At 39.4% G+C, this 18,506-nt stretch overlaps 3 protein-coding genes across 4 annotated transcripts; all 3 read left to right on the top strand.

Moving 5' to 3' along the window:
- Nucleotides 1–3,625: 3,625 nt before the first annotated feature.
- Nucleotides 3,626–8,012, top strand: LOC103444040 (RNA-binding KH domain-containing protein RCF3-like). The gene is made up of 8 exons (XM_008382948.4): nucleotides 3,626–4,735; nucleotides 5,211–5,687; nucleotides 5,925–6,173; nucleotides 6,594–6,848; nucleotides 6,987–7,066; nucleotides 7,218–7,326; nucleotides 7,424–7,550; nucleotides 7,658–8,012. Exons 1-8 carry the CDS (start codon nucleotides 4,037–4,039, stop codon nucleotides 7,675–7,677), a joined length of 2,016 nt encoding a protein of 671 aa, XP_008381170.1. The 5' UTR covers nucleotides 3,626–4,036; the 3' UTR covers nucleotides 7,678–8,012.
- Nucleotides 8,013–8,466: 454 nt separating this feature from the next.
- Nucleotides 8,467–12,139, top strand: LOC103444048 (uncharacterized). Of its 2 annotated transcripts, none has more exons than XM_008382957.4 (9): nucleotides 8,467–8,827; nucleotides 9,065–9,325; nucleotides 9,733–10,006; nucleotides 10,118–10,268; nucleotides 10,519–10,741; nucleotides 10,852–10,943; nucleotides 11,033–11,168; nucleotides 11,385–11,716; nucleotides 11,808–12,139. In XM_008382957.4, exons 1-9 carry the CDS (start codon nucleotides 8,781–8,783, stop codon nucleotides 12,056–12,058), a joined length of 1,767 nt encoding a protein of 588 aa, XP_008381179.1. In that variant the 5' UTR covers nucleotides 8,467–8,780; the 3' UTR covers nucleotides 12,059–12,139. The 2 variants fall into 2 exon arrangements, with proteins under 2 accessions (XP_008381179.1, XP_008381186.1); XM_008382964.4 differs by having other exon boundaries at nucleotides 8,553–8,827; nucleotides 9,065–9,277.
- Nucleotides 12,140–13,974: 1,835 nt separating this feature from the next.
- Nucleotides 13,975–16,953, top strand: LOC103444069 (uncharacterized). The gene is made up of 3 exons (XM_008382981.4): nucleotides 13,975–14,256; nucleotides 14,974–15,865; nucleotides 16,303–16,953. Exons 1-3 carry the CDS (start codon nucleotides 14,223–14,225, stop codon nucleotides 16,727–16,729), a joined length of 1,353 nt encoding a protein of 450 aa, XP_008381203.1. The 5' UTR covers nucleotides 13,975–14,222; the 3' UTR covers nucleotides 16,730–16,953.
- The last annotated feature ends 1,553 nt before the right edge of the window (nucleotides 16,954–18,506 follow it).

Below are 18,506 nucleotides of genomic sequence, written 5' to 3'. Positions count from 1 at the left end.
GAGATTATACAGATAATATCTTCTCATAAGTTAACATCGAACAAATGATTTTAGATGGCAACAGGGATGGAGATCAACTACTCGAATTCAACTTGGTCATGATAAATTATGATTAAAAGAAACTTGATCATGTTCTTTAGATATAAACAAACATTGGTCAACTTATTTTTCATTTCTCTTTTTGCTCAAAAAATTCTTAAGAGTTATTAAATATAAAATTTCTCAAATTACTGTCAGAACTGTTATTAACAATTCAAAATATACGATGTAAACAAAATACAAACAAGCAGACATGAATTCTATTCCTCTAATTCTGAAGTTGGATTTCACAATTCCTGTGGATCCCATCAACTTTATGATTCTCAATATTCAATAAACACTGAAGTATCTCATAATCGGAATTCAATTCCGCCCTTTAATTTCTATTACCTTTACGTAAATATGCCATTAGTACTATGTTGAATTGCTTTACGGTGATTATATCAAGATCAATAATAAGAATGCTCATTGGTATTATAAGGAAAAATCGCGGACATTGGTGCCATCTTCTTAATTTTCCAAAAAAAAAAAAAATAAAGTATTGAAACCCCTTGAAGTTTAGTACTATTTTTTCTTGGAAATATTGGTTGATATTTGAAAGTAGTACGTACAAGAAGTATTTTCTCTCATGTTTTTCTTGGAAACCAGCACCACCATCATCGCCTTATTCCTTCTCTGCAGCCACCCATCATGGCACCACCATTAACAAAATGATCTCGAGTATGCAAGAAAATAGTGTTGAATATACACAAACATATGGCGACTTACAATTAACCTAGCTATTATTCTAATAAAAAGTCAATTCCTAGTTGACTACAGAATGATTGCTTCTTTGCAAGTTGCATTTTTCCAAATTTTTTACGATCATCAAAGTTGGTTTTTTACTTTAATGCCGTGACAAATTAGGAAAATGCGAGGGCAAACTTTGTCGTAAAGGAAAAGTTGTCTTTTGATGACTGAAAGGTTGCGGGTTTGAACATGAAAATAACCTCTTTGCAAAGTAGGAGTAAAACTGCGTGTGATAGATATTCCTCCTATCTTCGCAAAATCGAGAGCCTTGTTAGGTTGGGCTCGTCAAAATAGGTATTACTGATTACGCTAATTTCGACATTGAAATATGCAATTTTTTTTGTGTTCCATGTCTCGCAGGACATTGTGGAAGTAAGAAGTCTAGTGAGAGAGACAACAACGGAAAAGGGATGGCTGTCACGGGTCGACGATGTCGACAATGAAAGTGGCGAGAGGGTGAGAGCGGCTGAGAGATGGTGTTTGTAAGTTTTTCATTTCTTAACTATTTTAAAAAGGGCAAAAATTAAAATTTTAAAGAATAATTCTAAAGGTAGATTGTGTTTGTAAGATTGTAGGGGTGTTAATAGAAACACTCTAACAAAAACATATCAAAATAAGATCCAAAGGAGATGTAAAAAAATCCTACATAGACTGTTTTGACAAAAAACAGAAGGGTTTTTCTGATTCCAAATGAGACGCCAAAATCCTATACATATTGACATTCTCCACTTTGTTGTCATATTTGAAGGCAACGTCAAAATTTTCCCTTTGTTTTTTTTTTTTTTGATGATGGGCTCACATATTTCTTTATTTATTGTTTAATTTATTATTAAATTTTGGGCCACTTGATATTATAAAGAGAGTTTTAACGAAAAGCACGCGGTACTATTCACTTTAACGAAAAATCACATTTTCACACTAAAAAATCAATTTTGATACTATTCATTTGACCATTTATTTTGTTCTTATCGTTAAAATTCAAAATTTTCAAGCATTTTTCATTAATTTTCCTTATTATAAATAACTAAAAAGCATTTTAATTTGACATCTCAGTTAAAAAATATGATAGTTTACAAAATTTTATTTTACCACATTAGCTATAGAAATGAAATTTAAAATTTTTATTTGACGTTCAAAATCTCTTTCGTTGTAATAAATTCGGTTCAGTGAACATTTCCTTGACATTTCGATTCACTTTTGGTTGATATACGGATACAACTGCAACAAGATGCCTGTGATATGGCTCGAACTCACTTTGCCATTAAAGAGAAATAAAATCAAATGCAAAAGTTTCAAGCAAGGTGTCTAGAATCTTTTTAGCAAAAGCAAAGACAAATTTATATATAAAAAATATCTTTTCAAGTTTGTCTTTAGACTACATGTCACATCCCGTTCGAGCCCCCATCACATCTTGGGCTCGATTCTACCGTAGCACGATATTATTCGCTTTAGGTCTCAACCACGCCCTCACGATTTTGTTTATGGGAACTCACACGAGAACTTCCGAGTGGTCACCCATTATGGGATTGCTCTCGCCCGAACTCGCTTAACTTCGGAGTTTCGATGAAACCTGAAGCCAGTGAGTTCCCAAAATGTCTCGTGCTAAAGGAGGTGAGCATGTCCATTTAAGGCATAGAATATCCACTCCCCTGGGTGATGTGAGATGTTACAATATGACCTACTGGGATGTTTTACTTGCGTGAGTTCTCAGAAACAAAACCGTGAGGGCGTGGTTGGGGTCCAAAGCGAACAATACCGTGCTACGGCGGAATCGAGCCCGGAATGTGATGGGAGCCCGGACGGGAATGTGACATATTATATGAGGACTATGATTCTCTCCAAATCCCTTCCATATGGATGCTTCATATCCTTCAATTAGGGAGCTGAATAGAGTAAGAGATGGATGAGAAGAAAGAAGAGAACAAAAGAAAGTTAACATGGAAGAAGATGAGCAAGAGAAGGTGAAGATGGAAGACGATGAATAGGTGAAGGTGAGCAGGGAACTAATTCCTGGCCGTTCGATTTTCAGTTGAACAAACACAATTAAAGAATTTAGATGGAAGCCGGAGAAGATTCTATTTCATTATATGACACATTAATAATTAAATCAATTGATCAAGACAGTATCTATTTCTTAAGATTGACGTGGCTGTAACCTAGGGAAAATTTTGGAATTTACAAAAGAACATCATGTAGTTTCATAAGCGTAATTTGTCCAATTCATAACTAGCCCGACCATTTTTGGTAATATAAGCTTTCCTCGAACATAAAAAGAAAATTAGCTCTACCTGTAAACTTTCCAAGCTCCACCTTTGGTTTGTTCACTTGCTTACGAGTCTGAATTATTTTCCTATAAATTAAAGTAATTTAAAATATTTATTAATTATTAAAATAATGTGTTTGTCTTCTTACGCCCGAGAGTCGATTACTATTTCAAAGTAGGATACATAACCGACAATGTGTACTATGCAGACCGCGTCCTCTCCATTACCTCACAACTTTTAAAGTACGTTATCCCAAATTTATGCCTAAGACCCGTAGAACCGTCATCTTCTGAGGAGAGATTTTTCAATATATGATCGGCACACGATATGGTACATCATGTATCATATACAAATGGTGAAATTTATGTGTTAAAAAGTTAATAATTTAAAAAAAAAAAATCACCACTTACATACAAACACGTAATGTACCATTTGTATTCATGTCCCAATGAAGAATTTCTCGTGAAAAAGACTATAAAAATAAACATTTATTAACAAAAGTAATTATTTATTATTACCTCACAGTTGGGTGTTGGGGCAAGTAAAGTAAACCAGACTGAACTGGTAAATCTGGCAGCTCGCCTCCACTGACTCTGCAAATTGGACTCCTCTCTCTTTATCTCTCTCTCTCTCTTTCTCTCTAGATTCTGCAAATCTTCTAGGGTTTTCAAACTTGAACAATTTTCTCACGCTTTCCGACGAACCAAACAGGAAAGAAAGAAAATGGAAAACAGAAAAAACAGAGGAGGACAAAGGACACTAGGAAAATGACCGAGCTCAGAACTCAGAAGTAACCCTTACCCTTTACTTCTTTGACTGCTGGACCAAGACAATCTGAACCCCTAGACCTCCGATTCCCGGAAAGTTGTGTGCTTTACCGGAAAGTTGTGTGCTTTCCCGGAAAGTTGAGAATCGTAGGTTTTTGAGAGAGGCGGTTTTGGGAGATGGACAGGTCTAGATCTAAACGGTATTACTATGAACAGGACTACGATACGGAGACTGTGGGTAGGACGAGGCCTCGGTACAACCACAACTATGCGAACAACAACAACCACCGCAACCGCGGAAGTGGCGGTGGCGGTGGCGGCGGTGGTGGAAGACCCAATAAGCCGCCTCAGCAGGACCCGTCGGTTACGGTAACTACGACGTACCGTATTCTCTGTCACGATATGAAGGCTGGAGGGGTGATTGGGAAGTCCGGTAGCATCATTAAGTCGATCCGGCAGCACACCGGCGCATGGATCAACGTGCATGAACTGATTCCCGGAGACGAGGAGCGGATTATTGAGATTTCCGATACGCGGCGGCGGGACCCGGAGGGGCGAATGCCGTCGTTCTCGCCGGCCCAGGAGGCGCTATTTTTGGTCCATGAGAGGATTCTGGAGAGTGATGGTGCTGGGTTTGGCGGTGAGGAGGATGATGAGTACGGTGGCGGGGTTAGAGGAAGTGGCGGCGGCGGCGGTGGTGGTGGGAATCGCGTGGCGACGCGGCTGGTCGTGTCGAGAATGCATGTGGGGTGTTTGCTTGGGAAGGGTGGGAAGATAATTGAGCAAATGAGGATGGAGACAAAGACCCAGATTAGGGTGTTGCCCAGGGATCAAAATCTGCCCCGCTGTGTTTCGATGTCGGAGGAGATTGTTCAGGTTTCGGCACTTACAGATTTACCTGCATTCTGATTCATGTGTTGCATGTCGCATATTGATGAACTTGTCAGCTGCATTCCATTTTTAGTAATAGGTGCCATGTTTGGAAACTTTTGTTTCCGGTTAAGCTTAATAAATACTGCGAAAACCATCAGACCGGACATAAAACCGATTGTTGGAAGCTCGATGATTTAGTACATGACCCGTACTGCGAGTGAATTAGGCTGATTGAAGGAGTGTTTTCGTGTCCGTGGAGTTTGCTGAGGTGTTTGTAGTTCTAATTGGTAGTTTTTTTGTGAAGAAATTTGTGGATTTTAGTTGCATCTTGTTGGACAGGAGAGTGTTAAGAAGCGGATTTAAACATCTCTTTCGATATTTAGTTATATTGAAGTTTTATGTAAACCACTGATTGGCTTGAATGGCTTACTCTGCTCTTTTAAGCTACCACTAAGCAGATGTTGCATTTCTGCTGCAGGTAGTAGGCGATCCGAATAATGTAAAGAGTGCTGTGGCAATTATTTCATCACGCTTGAGGGAGAGTCAGCATCGCGACCGCAGTCATTTCCAGGGGCGAATGCATTCACCCGAACGGTTCTTTCCTCCTGAAGATGATTATATTCCTCATATGAACAATGCAGGACGGAAGGCACTCATGGATGGGGCTCCCTTTGGACCGCGATTATCTAACCCCAATATCAGAAACAACAACTATGCCCCCCGTTCATCTGGTTATCCAATTGAACCTGGGTCTGCTCATATGACTGATAATGTGCAGCCCTTTTCTGAAGACCTTGTGTTTCGAATACTCTGTCCAGTTGACAAGGTTGATCTTATAGTTGGAGATTCTGCCGGAATTATGGAATTGCTTCAAAATGAAATTGGTGTAGATGTCAAGGCTACAAACCCTGTGGTGGGTGAAGATGAACAGATAATCATAATCTCTTCCGAGGAGGTACTTCATAATTATCTGTTGTTTATCGCGATATATAGTAAACTTGTATGGGTGCATTTTCTTCTGTTTGTGTGCTGCTTTGAAGTGATGATGCACCCTCATTGCGGGTGGCACTGGTAGCTAATCTGGACATGTTAATCGCAATGATTGGCTTTTGTACATGCTTATCATCCCCCGCCTGCTTCTTTGTTCTATCTTTTTGTGGAAAGGTTTTGACCATTTAATGTGTGTGCATAGGGTCCTGATGACGAGCTGTTTCCAGCTCAGGAAGCTTTGTTGCATATTCAAACTCGCATTGTTGATCTTAGTCCAGACAAAGAGAACATTATAACTACCAGGTTACTTGTCCCAACAAGTGATATTGGCTGGTTAGAGGGAAGAGATGGGTTGTTATTGGAAATGAGGCGACTTACTGGTGCAGATATACAAATTCTTCCCATAGATGATCTTCCCGCATGTGTATCAGGGGACGATGTGCTTATACAGGTTTGTCATTCTATTTCTACCTGCTAATTTCATGGAAATGCCATAATTGGTTTCATGCCTTTCTTCTCGTTCTTTGAGAGGCTTTCTTGGCTGACCTTTTTTGTTCGTTTGGCCGAATACCTTCTTAGTGGACTTGAAAACTAAAAACAATACTTAACTTTTCAAACATCACATGGTTGGTTCATTTTTAAGTGGGGGTTGTATATTTAAGATATAGGATGATCTTGGACTGTGCTATATGAAAAATCCACTGGAAGAGATAAAAGGTCTGTTCGTCCAATTATGCTGTTTGACTAGAATTTCTTGTGAACGCTTGCTTCTATCCCATGTCTCTGTGTTTGAATATGGCGTCTACAATTTGGTGGACAAGATCAATTACGCTTTAGACAATTCTGAATGGCTCCTACTTGTCATCTACAGATTGTAGGGGAGATAAAAGCAGCTCGAGAAGCTCTTGTTGAGGTGACGTCAAGAATACGGAGTTACTTATATAGAGAGTCGTTTCGAAAGGATACAACACCACCTGCTTTTGCACCAGGCCCTGGGGGCAGTGCTTTCGCAATGGAGCCATCTTCGAATAACACATTTCCAATTCGTGAAGCTCATGCTGGAAATGATCCTCCGATGAAAATGTATCGGAATGTGCAAACCGTGGGAATAGCACAGCCATCAAAGGTTGCTTTTTCTATCTTGGCTAGATTAAAGAATGCTCATTTACGTCCATCTTACAATTTTTTTTCTCCTTATTTGTTCTCTTCAGTAATGACTACATGGTTGTACTTGAGTATATCCTAATTTCATTTCTTTGCGTAGGATGCTGGAGGGATTGCAAGTGAAACCGTAAAGCCAAACGAAAGTGAACGTCGTGAAGATGTTCCTAGTTCTTTGAATAGGTAGCAAATTTCTTATCCGTTTAACTATTAAGGCCTCTTATTAATCATAGTCTCATTTCATTCTCTGTGTGTGTGTTTGTGTGTCTCGATTTGCTACCAATCAATGTTGAATTATTCATCTTATTGACGCTTTCTCAATATTTTCTGTTAGAATACCTGTGACACTTGTCACTAGGAGTATACTAGAAGTCGTGATACCAGAGCAGGCAGTTTCAAAGCTCATAACGAAATCGAGAAACAAGCTTGCTCAGATCAGCGAGGTCAGCCTGATGAACTCTTTTAGTCGTTTGCCTTCTTTGTCTTCCAACTTTAGCTATGATTAATTGTATTTTGCGACTTGTATTTCAACCTAAACAGTTATCGGGAGCCAGTGTGACCCTGGTAGAGGATAGACCGGAGGAAACACAAAAGATCATTCGAATTTCAGGAACTCCAGAGCAGGCTGAGAGAGCTCAGAGCTTGCTTCAGGGCTTTATTTTAAGCAGTAAGTCTCTTTCTCTCCAAGTGTATGTTGTATGCCCTTCTACGTTCTTTCTTGCATTTCTGATGATCTCCCTATAAGTTGACTCATAAACCCTCCTTTTTCATCAGCACAAGAAGACGGGCCTTAGACGAGCAGGAGCAACATCGGTACTAAAATTTTGAGCTGGTCCTGCCGTGATATTTTGCTATTCAGATCATTTCTGGATGCATTGTCCTGTAAGGTAGGGAGTTTTTGCTCCTTAGTTTAGGCACACATCGGTTTATATGAATGTATCCACTGTAAATGTAATCTCTAAGAACGCTTTAGGTCTAGTTCTCTTCAACATTTCGATTTTCCTGCACGAATCTGGGACGTGGGAAAGCAATTTTTTTTCGTCGTGTGTATTATGTTTTGCGTTGATGATCGATGATCACCGGAGCTGTACTTTTGCCGTGATCTTACATTAAATCATTGATGATTGCATGTTCGGGTGTTGCAAATCAAATTAAGCTGTGTATCACTTTTGGGGATGAATCTTTGCTACCGGTGGTGTGAACTGGCCAATTCTCATTCCCCTTCAAACACCAAGTACAGCTTGTGAACTGGTCCTACCAAAAACACAGGTCTCTGCAAAGTCGTAAGACCATGTATGCAAAGTCGTAAGACCATGTATGGGGGCTGACGCCAGCGTCGGAAGGTCAAGGAAGTTGGAGACCCTATTACTCTGTTATCGGTTTACACAATCATCGTACCCATTGGCTTTGGTTCTTGTTGGACCTATGTCGGGTTCACGTTCTCAAGTTCGAATCCCTCTATAATGCTAATAAGATATAAGTACGAAACATTTTTATCATAGAAATGAGTAAAGCCAGTTGGTTAGTGAATCCCTCTATAATGCTAATAAGATATAAGTACGAAACATTTTTATCTTAGAAATGAGTAAAGCCAGTTGGTTAGTGTAACGCGTCTGTCTCTTTGCATGAAAGTTCTGAATATCTCCCCTTAGAGTAGAGTGGTATTTTAGAAGAAAGCATAAAGGAAACGTAAGCACTTATGGTCATAAGCCCGTTTACTAGATGGGCTGACGAGCCGAGTCACCAAACCCAACCCAACCCGAACTCGCTGAGTTAACCCACTCACTTCAGCGTCCACCGTTCTCGTTATCTTTTGCCGCTTTTGACAGCTCGGTCAGCTTTCCGCTCTCACTCTTCAGTCTCTTCTGCAACTCCTCCTCCTCCTCCACCACCACCAATGGCAGCTTCCCTTCTTCTCTCTCCTCCCTTCTACAACAACAACGGGTACTCTCTCTCTCTCTCTCTCTCCAGAATTTCCATATAATTTCAGTTTTTAATTTGTATTAAATTATGATTCTGTCCGTTTGATTCACCAAAGGTTGGATTTTTAGCAAAAAAAATTCCAAAATATTTGAAAAAATGGTTTTTTACATAGTTGAATGTGTTGGGTTTTGATCTTTTGAGTTGTTCATACAAGTATTGGGCTCTGACACGCTAATGCTTTTGCTTTGAACAATTCAGGAAGAGCGAAGTGTGCTTGCATCGCATGATGCAGTCTGTCCATTTGCACAAAGGCAGCAATTTCTTCTCTGTTTGTCTCCCGAAAGCGAATTGCAGCTTCAAGCTTTTCATGGTACCTGTAAGAAACTTTGACCTCTGTTGTGTCTCCAGAACCCTTGCTTCTGTTGGCTCATTGGATAGAAATCTGGCAGCCCTACAAAAGCACTCTCAGAGGTGCAATTTTTTCCCTTCCCAAAGCTGCCTAGAAAAGCACTTTAACATGTACAGTTCTTTTGTTTTAGTTTTGTTTTGCTTTCTATTGATTTTTGCTGAGTGCAGTTTTGAACATAATTAGGCCTGTTTGGCGCTAAGGAATGGATTGGATTAGGTAACTCCTAAGACTATCTTGAAGTAAGAAATGAAGGGTTTTTCATTGTGTAGGGATTGGAGGGGATACGTTATAAGGTTTTGATATCCCACCAATTGGTGGGGATCGGAAGGGGTAATTTCATTTCATGAGTAATCCATTTTATACCTTCAACTTAGACAAAATTTGTTCATTTCTTCGTTAACGTGCCTTGAATGTGGTGAGTTAACCAGTCAAATCCAATCCTAGGCACCAAATGAGTCCTTAGTTTCATCTCCAAATGATGAATCAATGACCCTAAACCAGTTTTAACGATTAGCAGGTTCAAAACTTCTTTTAAGCAATCAAGTGATAAATTAGACGGGATGAAAAGTTTTGAAAGAGAACTGCAAGAGTTATTTGATGAAGTCAAAAGGATGATTATGATGGGGAACAAAAATGATGCCATAGACCTACTTCAGGCCAATTATGAAGCTGTGAAGGAACGGATGGATGCCGGCATTAGAGGCATTGAAGAAGCTGCCACCATTGACATCATAGCTCTAGGATACATGGCTATTGGCGACTTGAAATTTGTTGGTTCCCTACTGGATATGGTAATTTCATTTTTCCTTCTGTAGGAAAGGCATGTATAATTTTTCTCCCCCATTGCCCCATGTAAGATTATTGCTCTTCTTTTTTGTTTGTGCATTTTAATGGATGGCCAGTTGAATGAAGTTGTTGGCAGTCTAAAGGATGATGAACCGCTTCTGGATTCAGTTCTCGTGCATATGGGGAGCATGTATTCAACTTTGGGAGAGTTTGAGAAATCAATGTCTGCATATAGGAGGGCTATTGGTAACATGGAGAACATATATGGTAAGTTCTCTTGTCAATTTGGAGCCTTTTCACGACTCGTAACTCAGTTGGCTATTGCCGAATGGCGTTATATGACTTCTTTGGTGAATGATACTAGATGGCTAAGTGACTCAATCAACTTAAAGACGTTATGATAATATTTTGTACATAAGTCCTTTAGTTAGCATAACCTAACACAAAATGAAGTCATGATGTATGTGATTTTACATGAGTGTGTGTTTTTGAGTGGTTATTGCCATCTTTTCTTCAGGGAAAAATAGTGTTTTTCTTATCACACCAATTTTGGGGATTGCAAAAGTTCTCACCTCCATCGGAAGAACTTCAAAAGCAGTAGAATTCTACAACCGTGCAATTACTCTTCTAGAATCAAGCAGAGGTGCTGAAAGTGAGGATTTGGTCATACCTTTATTTGGCCTTGGCAATCTTTTGCTCAAAGAAGGAAAGCCTACCGAGGCAGAAACTCCTTTTCTAAGGTTTAATTGCTCTCCGCCTTTCTGTAGATTGGATTACTTTGTTCCTTGTGCACTGACTGATTCTTAGCAGGTTTAGTTTGATCACTTTCATTGTTTCTCGTCGTTTTCAGAGTTTTGAACATATACAAAAAATTATATGGAGAAAATGATGGACGAGTTGGAGTGGCTATGTGCTCCCTGGCCCATGTGAAGTGTGCCATGGGTAATTGTGCAATCTCTCTCTCTCTCTCTCTGCGCGCGTGTTTGTCTCTCTCTCAATAGCTTCTCAGTTTCACGACTGATTCTTTACAGGAAATGCAAATGAAGCCATCTCTTTATATAGAAAAGCGCTCGAAGTGATCACGTCTTCCAATTATATGGCCTTAGATGACAGCATAATGGAGAAGATGAGGATAGATTTGGCAGAGTTACTTCATGCTGTTGGAAGGTAGAGTTAATTCTACATTGCAATTATCTAATGCTAATTTCAGAAGAACCGGAAAGCATATTGTTCTGCCGTTATTACATGATAGTGGCGGTTATTTAGTTATTATTCCTTGACTAGATGTTGACAGGTACACTCGATAGATATTGTAAATTTTCGTCATAAAACCTACAATTGATCTTTCTCTTTAAGCATATTAATTTGATGGAATGCTTGCAGAGGAAAGGAAGGCCGAGAGCTGCTGGAGGAATGTCTGATGATCACAGAGAGATATAAAGGTAAAGAGGACCCCAGCTCAGCGACACACCTTATTAATCTTGCAACTTCGCATTCACGGTCAAAGAATTATGCGGAGGCTGAGCGCTTGCTGAGGACAAGTTTGCAGATCATGGAAAAGACAGTGGGGCCTGATGATCAATCCATCACGTTCCCAATGCTGCACCTCGCCGTTACACTCTACCATCTGAAACGGGATGAAGAAGCTGAACAGCTTGCCCTGGAGGCTTTGCGCATTCGTGAAAAAGCATTTGGAAACGATTCCCTTCCTGTTGGTATGTTGTCATTTTATTTAAGCACAAATAAATTACTAGGTCATTTCACATTTGGTCTTCATCTGATGTGTTACGATGATGTATTTGGCAGCGGAGGCTCTTGACTGTTTAGTGTCGATTCAAACCAGATTAACGAAGGACAACGAATCGTTACTCGAGCAGCTGAAGAGGGTTTTGAGCATCCAAGAGAAGGAGTTTGGTGCCGAGAGCGAGGAGGTAATGATCACCCTGAAAAAACTTGTATTCTACTTGGAGAAACTAGGGAGGAAAAACGACGTTTTCCCTTTGCAGAAAAGATTGTCTGCACTTCGATTGAAATTTAAGCAACGGATTCAACATTAATTACTTGTGATTAAATACATGCAAGTATTGTAGTCGGTCCCTAAACTTTAAATTTTAAAATTTTGGCACCGGTTTCGATGATTCCGGCGGGCATCGCGGGTGAAGTCACACTCACACAACAATAATTAGGGTGTTGATTGTGATTTACGACTTAACGACAGCAAGGAACCTTGGAATGGTTGTTTGGAGGAGACACCGCCACTACAAGGCAAAAAGATAAGACGTAGGGTGAACAACAGCGGGTGGATTGCCATGTGGAGTGTTCATCTATATTTTCAATAATGATATTTGGCTTCTTGGTTTCTGAAATCGACATGACTCTTCACTTTAGTTATTAAGATTTAAAATCGATAAAATTGGTCTCTGAGTTTGTTCACCATCAATCATTTTAGTTTTTCCGTGAAAATCTCTATTAAATAAGATTAAAATGATAAAAATAACTTCAAATTTTGTCAAATTATTGTGGCTCATTGTTTATTTAATTGAGATATTTTTGTCATTTTCATCCTTATTTCGTAGAGATTTTTAATAAAATGACTAAAATAATGTCAATGACCACTTTTATCGACTTCAAAACTCATAGACTATTTTGGCTAAAAAAACCATGATATTTTAAAAGGGAATTCGAACTTAGCTACGTGAAGCGGGTAAATCTCACTACAAGGAGCGGGTGTGTTATCGTTGACCGGCTGACTTAACAATACTCTAAAATACAGATTCAAACTCGGCTACAAAGAGCGAGCACACTACTGTTGACTGATTGGCCTCACAGTACTTAATTTACGAGAGAACAATTTGACCCCAAGTGTAAGTAAGAAAAGTAAAAAAAGGTGTGTAGATATCACACTCCAACCAATTAACTTGTCTAACCGTGTTGTAATAAAAATACTACCCTTGACCAACCAACTTAACTTTGCATGTAAAAATATGACATGTCCGGTCGGTCAATGGTGGGTTCAACTTGCGTCCCATAATACGTACGAAGGACGGTTTGGAAGTGAGTGATGTGATCTTTTCTATCATGTCAATTTCTGAAAACGAAAATGGGTGGCATGGCCTTGACCCCATGTGTAAATTACCAATTTGGTAAAACACTTATCAAAATTTCAAGCTTACAAGTTAATGTCCCTATCAAAATGGAAGGAGAAATAATATCCCAATAGGAACTTCAAAACGAATGGATGCCATAATGCACATTGCACCCCCAATTGTAGCAATATGACCACTATAGAAACTTACATGTCACTGGTACATCATTACATATCATTTCGTGTCAATTATGTAATGTTCAGTGTTAATTTCTTTTTATATAGCAATTGTGATTGACACAGAATGAGACGGTGTTAGTGTAAACACTACTACATGACATCTCGTATTAATCATAAAATATTAGCTTTTTAGCCAAAATGAGTTTGAGATTGACATAACTTCTCATTTTGATCTCTGAGATTTAAAATCGATAAAACTGGTATCTAAATTTGTCCACCATTAATCATTTTGATCATTTCGTAAATTTTTTCCGTTAAACAAGAATACAATGACAAAATACCTTCAATTTTTGTCAAATCATTTGATCCCATTCTTTGTTAAATTGAGAGTATTTTTATCATTTTTTGTTCTTATTTAACAGATTTTTTTTTTGTACGAATGAAAATGATTGATTGTAGACAAAGTCAAAGACCAGTTCTATCAATTTCAAATCTCATGAACCAAAGTGAGGAGTTACGTCAATCTCAGAAATTATTTTAGCTAAACAAACCTATAGTATTAAGAGTTACTTTTTATTACATAACAAATAATTGACACAGAACGTAACGATGACGATGACGAGAACGGTGTAACTAAAAGTCTTTTTTCCCACCAATGGGGCAACGAACGTGTATTTTCCCACCAAAATTAGGACCATGTCATTTTCCACATCGAGGTACAACCCTCTTCAGCACAACGTACCACTCCATTCAGCACAGAAAGAAAGTGTCGCAAAGCTTTGAGACTTCGGTATTTTTGGATATTTTACGCACTGAATTGAAAACGGATATTACCGACTTGCATTATTTTAGCAAGCAAGCAGGCGACGGTGAAGTAGGAGACAAGAAAGAAGGAGGAGAAGGAGGAGGAGGTCTCTCTGTCGTCTGCATCTGCTTTTTCGAATCCCAGAAAACGTATGCGAAATCCAGAATTCCCATCTCCTTTTGAAGGTAGTTTTTTGCTTTTTTTTTCTTTCAAAATTTTTAGATGAAAGTTCAATACTTTATTGCTCAATCTGTGTTTTTCACCTTTTTGAATGGGATTTTCTAGTTTCCGTTTGGTTTTTCTCAATTTTATGGAGTGATTTGAGTTGGGTTTTGCTCTAATTGTGTAAATTTTACATCTTTTTATTAAAATTTGACGTTTCTGTATGAATCTGGGTCCAACTTCCACTTACAGAATATATATTGCATGAACTAACGTGGTATTTGTCAATTTTGTTTAGGTCTTCAGTGTTTGTACTATATTATCGTAGATTGTACAATTTACAGAATCTGGTTTGGTTTTAGATTCCCATTTTTACGATCGATATTCTACTTTAAACTAATCTAAATTGCGGTAGGGGGACTCAAATTTAGGTGCATAGCCTCTAGGCTCTAGCCAATGTTGTTACGCCCACGAGTGCTTAAGATTTCCTGCTAGTTTTGCAAACCAAAGTTAAAGATTCAATTTGGTGAAATCATCTGAATTTCTTTGTTTCGTCTTTAGATGCTCCTGCCTATCTCGGATCTTTGTTCTTTTGTTGAGACTTAGGATTTACTGGTCGAGTCTCTTTCGGCATTAGACAAGTTAAAAGCTTTCAAATACCTAATTACGCATTCAAATTAGATGCCTCACTGAGTGTAGTACAACTGAATATTGTTTTTTCATTGTAAAATCTGTTACAGATAGACAAGATATGGCAGCAGCAGGAGCACGTACTACATGGCAGCGTAGAGCAAACTGTTGTTTTGTCCAAGAAGATGCGTGGAGCGCTCCAAAATTTTCTTCCTGCCCGTCATCATCTTCCTCAAAAACGGAATCTGATATTGCACCTGAGAACCTCAAACCAGATTGCATGCCTTATAACCCAAATCCTGAACTAGCACCCAACACCAAGTGGTGGTTGAACCTGGAACCCAACTGTGGACCGCAGAAGGAGTTTACGTATGAACAGCTAACAGTCCTGGGGGCTGAACTTGAAGCTTTGAATTCTGGATTTGTTCATAAAACTCCGATCATAAGCGACTATTACCAGTCCAACGGGGTTTTGGGTACTCAAATTGATATGAAGAATAGTGCTAATTCTTTTGTTGAGCAGCCGTGCCAGGTTTCTGTCACTTGTACAAAAAGTGACCAGAATAAAGGAATGCAAGAGCTCAATGCTGGAATTGGGAATGATCCAAAAGTTCCTAAGAGAAAGGACTCGGGCGAGTTTTGGTACTCAGATGATCATCTCATGAACTTGGATTCTTTGAACTGCTTGAGCTCTGAGGAACCCAAGAAAATGTCTTCCAGTTTAGAATCCCAATGGGTGGGAACTGAGAAAACTGAACCGTGGTGGCGCTCTGCAGGTAAAGATGAGTTGGCTTCCTTGGTTGCTCAGAAGTCACTGGAACATATTGAGAATTGTGATCTCCCGCGGCCCCGGGTTAAGCATCGTAGGAAGGGTCCCTCTGCTTTCGACCCTAATTCAGCCATGGATCAGATGGCTGAAATGGGTTTCTCCAATATGGACACTTATACATGGGGAAGCCTTACTTCTGGTCACTCAACACATGAGTCTTGCAGTCCCTTAAGGTAAATTTGTATCTTTTGCTTTACAATTGTTTTCGCAGTTGACCACTATCATCTGGTATTCGTAGATCATTTGAACAAATTTAAAAAATTTATAGAACCGTATGTTCTATGTTTCATGATAATCGAAGATCAACCTGTTACCTTCCCTCTTACATGAAAGGGACAATTCTTCTGAAGTTTTTGTATGTTTCAAGGATCATGTAAACCGTATTTTTCGTAAATTTCCTTTGTGCGTATGTGAAATTATTGGCTCATTATAAATGTCTGCCTATTTCCCCCAGTATTAGAGTAATATGCCAGGCTTCTTTACTTTTCTGTACGAGCTTGCGATGCCTGTATCTAAATGAAGCAGATATCTTGTTGCTTGAAAACTTCTCGGAGATTACTTGATCAATTTCATTCATGATACCCTTCATTTATAATATAATTTGTTTCAGCAAGGATGAGGTGGAAACCCAAAAGATTTCAGAAGACAATCGAACCAAAGCCGAGCTATTGGAAGCTTTGTGCCACTCTCAAACACGAGCTAGGAACGCAGAAAAAGCAGCAAAGCAAGCCCATACAGAGAAGGAACACATAATCACTCTGTTTTTGAAGCAGGCCTCACAACTCTTTGCTTACAAGCAGTGGCTGCAATTGCTGCAGCTCGAGAAATTCTGCCTGCAGCTCAATAACAAGGACCAACCATGGTCCCCTCACAAAGGCAGGCACATGAAGAAGGGTCAGCGCAGGGCCGGAAAACGGGGCGGCAGACCAAGGTACGAAATTAACACGGGCGTTGTTGCATTCGCGGTGGGATTGGGTCTTGCCGGGGCAGGTTTGCTCCTCGGATGGACGATGGGATGGTTGTTTCCAACGGTTTGAACTGTTCTTCATGCTTAGCTTACCTCCAAGTACGCATCAACTTGTTTTTAGATTTGTTAATCTTGTAAATACAACTCAGTTGATTAAGAGCGTTTTATCTTTGCATCTGAGGTCCCGTTCGTATCCAAAAAACTTGTAGGTATAACAATTAGTGTTTTTGATTTTACATGAGATGTAATTATGCAGAATTTAAGCATGTAATATAAGCACAAGTAAACACCAAATATGTCTTTCCACGTGATCAACGTAGAAGGCCGACCTTATCACCATCCATCTCTCAAACCGTCCATCCAAAGCTGCACCAACTACTTTTTTTAGCTGCCATAATTTCCATCCGGATTGAGATCCACTCTAGATCTATGCCTCTGAAGCCGTGGATTGAGAGATTCAGACCACTTAATTTTAACCTACATCTTCATTAGCCCATTTCACTTGCCGCTTCACAAAAACCTAAAACTTTGAATAGCCTGGACCTCTCGGTCTGCACGCTCCAAACACAGAGATTCAGAGTGGATCTTATTCCTTCTATCCAACCACTTATTATCCAAAGAGGACACCCATTCAAAGCGAAAGCACAAGCCAAGGCCGACCTTATTACCATCCATCTCTCAAACCGTCCATCCAAAGATGCACCAACTACTTTTTTTAGCTGCCATAATTTCCATTTGGATTGAGATCCACTCTAGATCTATGCCTTTGAAGCCGCGGATTGAGAGATTCAGACCACTTAATTTTAACCTACATCTTCATTAGCCTATTTCACTTGCTGCTTCACAAAAACCTAAAACTTTGAACAGCCTGGACCTCTCGGTCTGCACACTCCAAACACAGAGATTCAGAGTGGTCTTATTCCTTCGATCCAACCACTTATTATCCAAAGAGGATACCCATTCAAAGCAAAAGCACAAGCCAAACACTATTCCATTACTCTACGGGAGAGGAATTTGAACTTGACAATAAACCACTTATTATCCAAAGAGGACACCCATTCAAAGCTTGCGAAAGCACAAGCCAAACATGATTCCTTTGCTCTACGGGAGAGGAATTTGAACTTGACAAGAAGATGGATTCGACGGACATTGAGATTTTCTATCCAACCACTTATTATCCAAAGAGAACACCCATTCAAAGCGAAAGCACAAGTCAAACACTATTCCTTTGCTCTACGCGAGAGGAATTTGAACTTGATAAGAAGATTGATTCGACGGACATTGAGATTTTCTATCCAACCATTTATTATCCAAAGAGGACACCCATTCAAAGCTTGCGAAAGCACAAGCCAAACACTATTCCTTTGCTCTACGGGAGAGGAATTTGAACTTGACAAGAAGATTGATTCGACGGATAGTGAGATTTTCTATCCAACCATTCATTATCCAAAGAGGACACCCATTCAAAGGGAAAGCACAAGCCAAACACTATTCCTTTGCTCTACGGGAGAGGAATTTGAACTTGACAAGAAGATGGATTCGACGGACAATGAGATTTTCTATCCAACCACTTATTATCCAAAGAGGACACCCATTCAAAGCGAAAGCACAAGCCAAACACTATTCCTTTGCTCTACGGGAGAGGAATTTGAACTAGACAAGAAGATTGATTCGACGGACAGTGAGATTTTCTATCCAACCACTTATTATCCAAAGAGGACACCCATTCAAAGCGAAAGCACAAGCCAAACACTATTCCTTTGCTGAGAGGAATTTGAACTTGACAAGAAGATGGATTCGACGGACAGTGAGATTTTCTATCCAACCATTTATTATCCAAAGAGGAC

Source organism: Malus domestica, chromosome 01 (assembly GCF_042453785.1).
Source record: "Malus domestica chromosome 01, GDT2T_hap1".
NCBI lineage: Eukaryota > Viridiplantae > Streptophyta > Magnoliopsida > Rosales > Rosaceae > Malus > Malus domestica.
The sequence above is the reverse complement of the archived record's forward strand: the minus strand, read 5'-3'. Positions and strand labels throughout refer to the sequence as shown.

What these genes read in the sequence shown, in the direction of transcription:
- LOC103444040 (XM_008382948.4), top strand. Translation starts at nt 4,037, where the DNA reads ATGGACAGGTCTAGATCTAAACGGTATTACTATGAACAGGACTACGAT. An exon ending in TCATAATCTCTTCCGAGGAG is followed by an intron (nt 5,688 to 5,924) that starts GTACTTCATAAT and finishes GTGTGTGCATAG; the next exon opens with GGTCCTGATGACGAGCTGTT. An exon ending in GAATAGCACAGCCATCAAAG is followed by an intron (nt 6,849 to 6,986) that starts GTTGCTTTTTCT and finishes TTCTTTGCGTAG; the next exon opens with GATGCTGGAGGGATTGCAAG.
- LOC103444048 (XM_008382957.4), top strand. Translation starts at nt 8,781, where the DNA reads ATGGCAGCTTCCCTTCTTCTCTCTCCTCCCTTCTACAACAACAACGG. An exon ending in TTGGTTCCCTACTGGATATG is followed by an intron (nt 10,007 to 10,117) that starts GTAATTTCATTT and finishes ATGGATGGCCAG; the next exon opens with TTGAATGAAGTTGTTGGCAG. An exon ending in TAACATGGAGAACATATATG is followed by an intron (nt 10,269 to 10,518) that starts GTAAGTTCTCTT and finishes TCTTTTCTTCAG; the next exon opens with GGAAAAATAGTGTTTTTCTT.
- LOC103444069 (XM_008382981.4), top strand. Translation starts at nt 14,223, where the DNA reads ATGCGAAATCCAGAATTCCCATCTCCTTTTGAAG. An exon ending in ATTCCCATCTCCTTTTGAAG is followed by an intron (nt 14,257 to 14,973) that starts GTAGTTTTTTGC and finishes AATCTGTTACAG; the next exon opens with ATAGACAAGATATGGCAGCA. An exon ending in GAGTCTTGCAGTCCCTTAAG is followed by an intron (nt 15,866 to 16,302) that starts GTAAATTTGTAT and finishes AATTTGTTTCAG; the next exon opens with CAAGGATGAGGTGGAAACCC.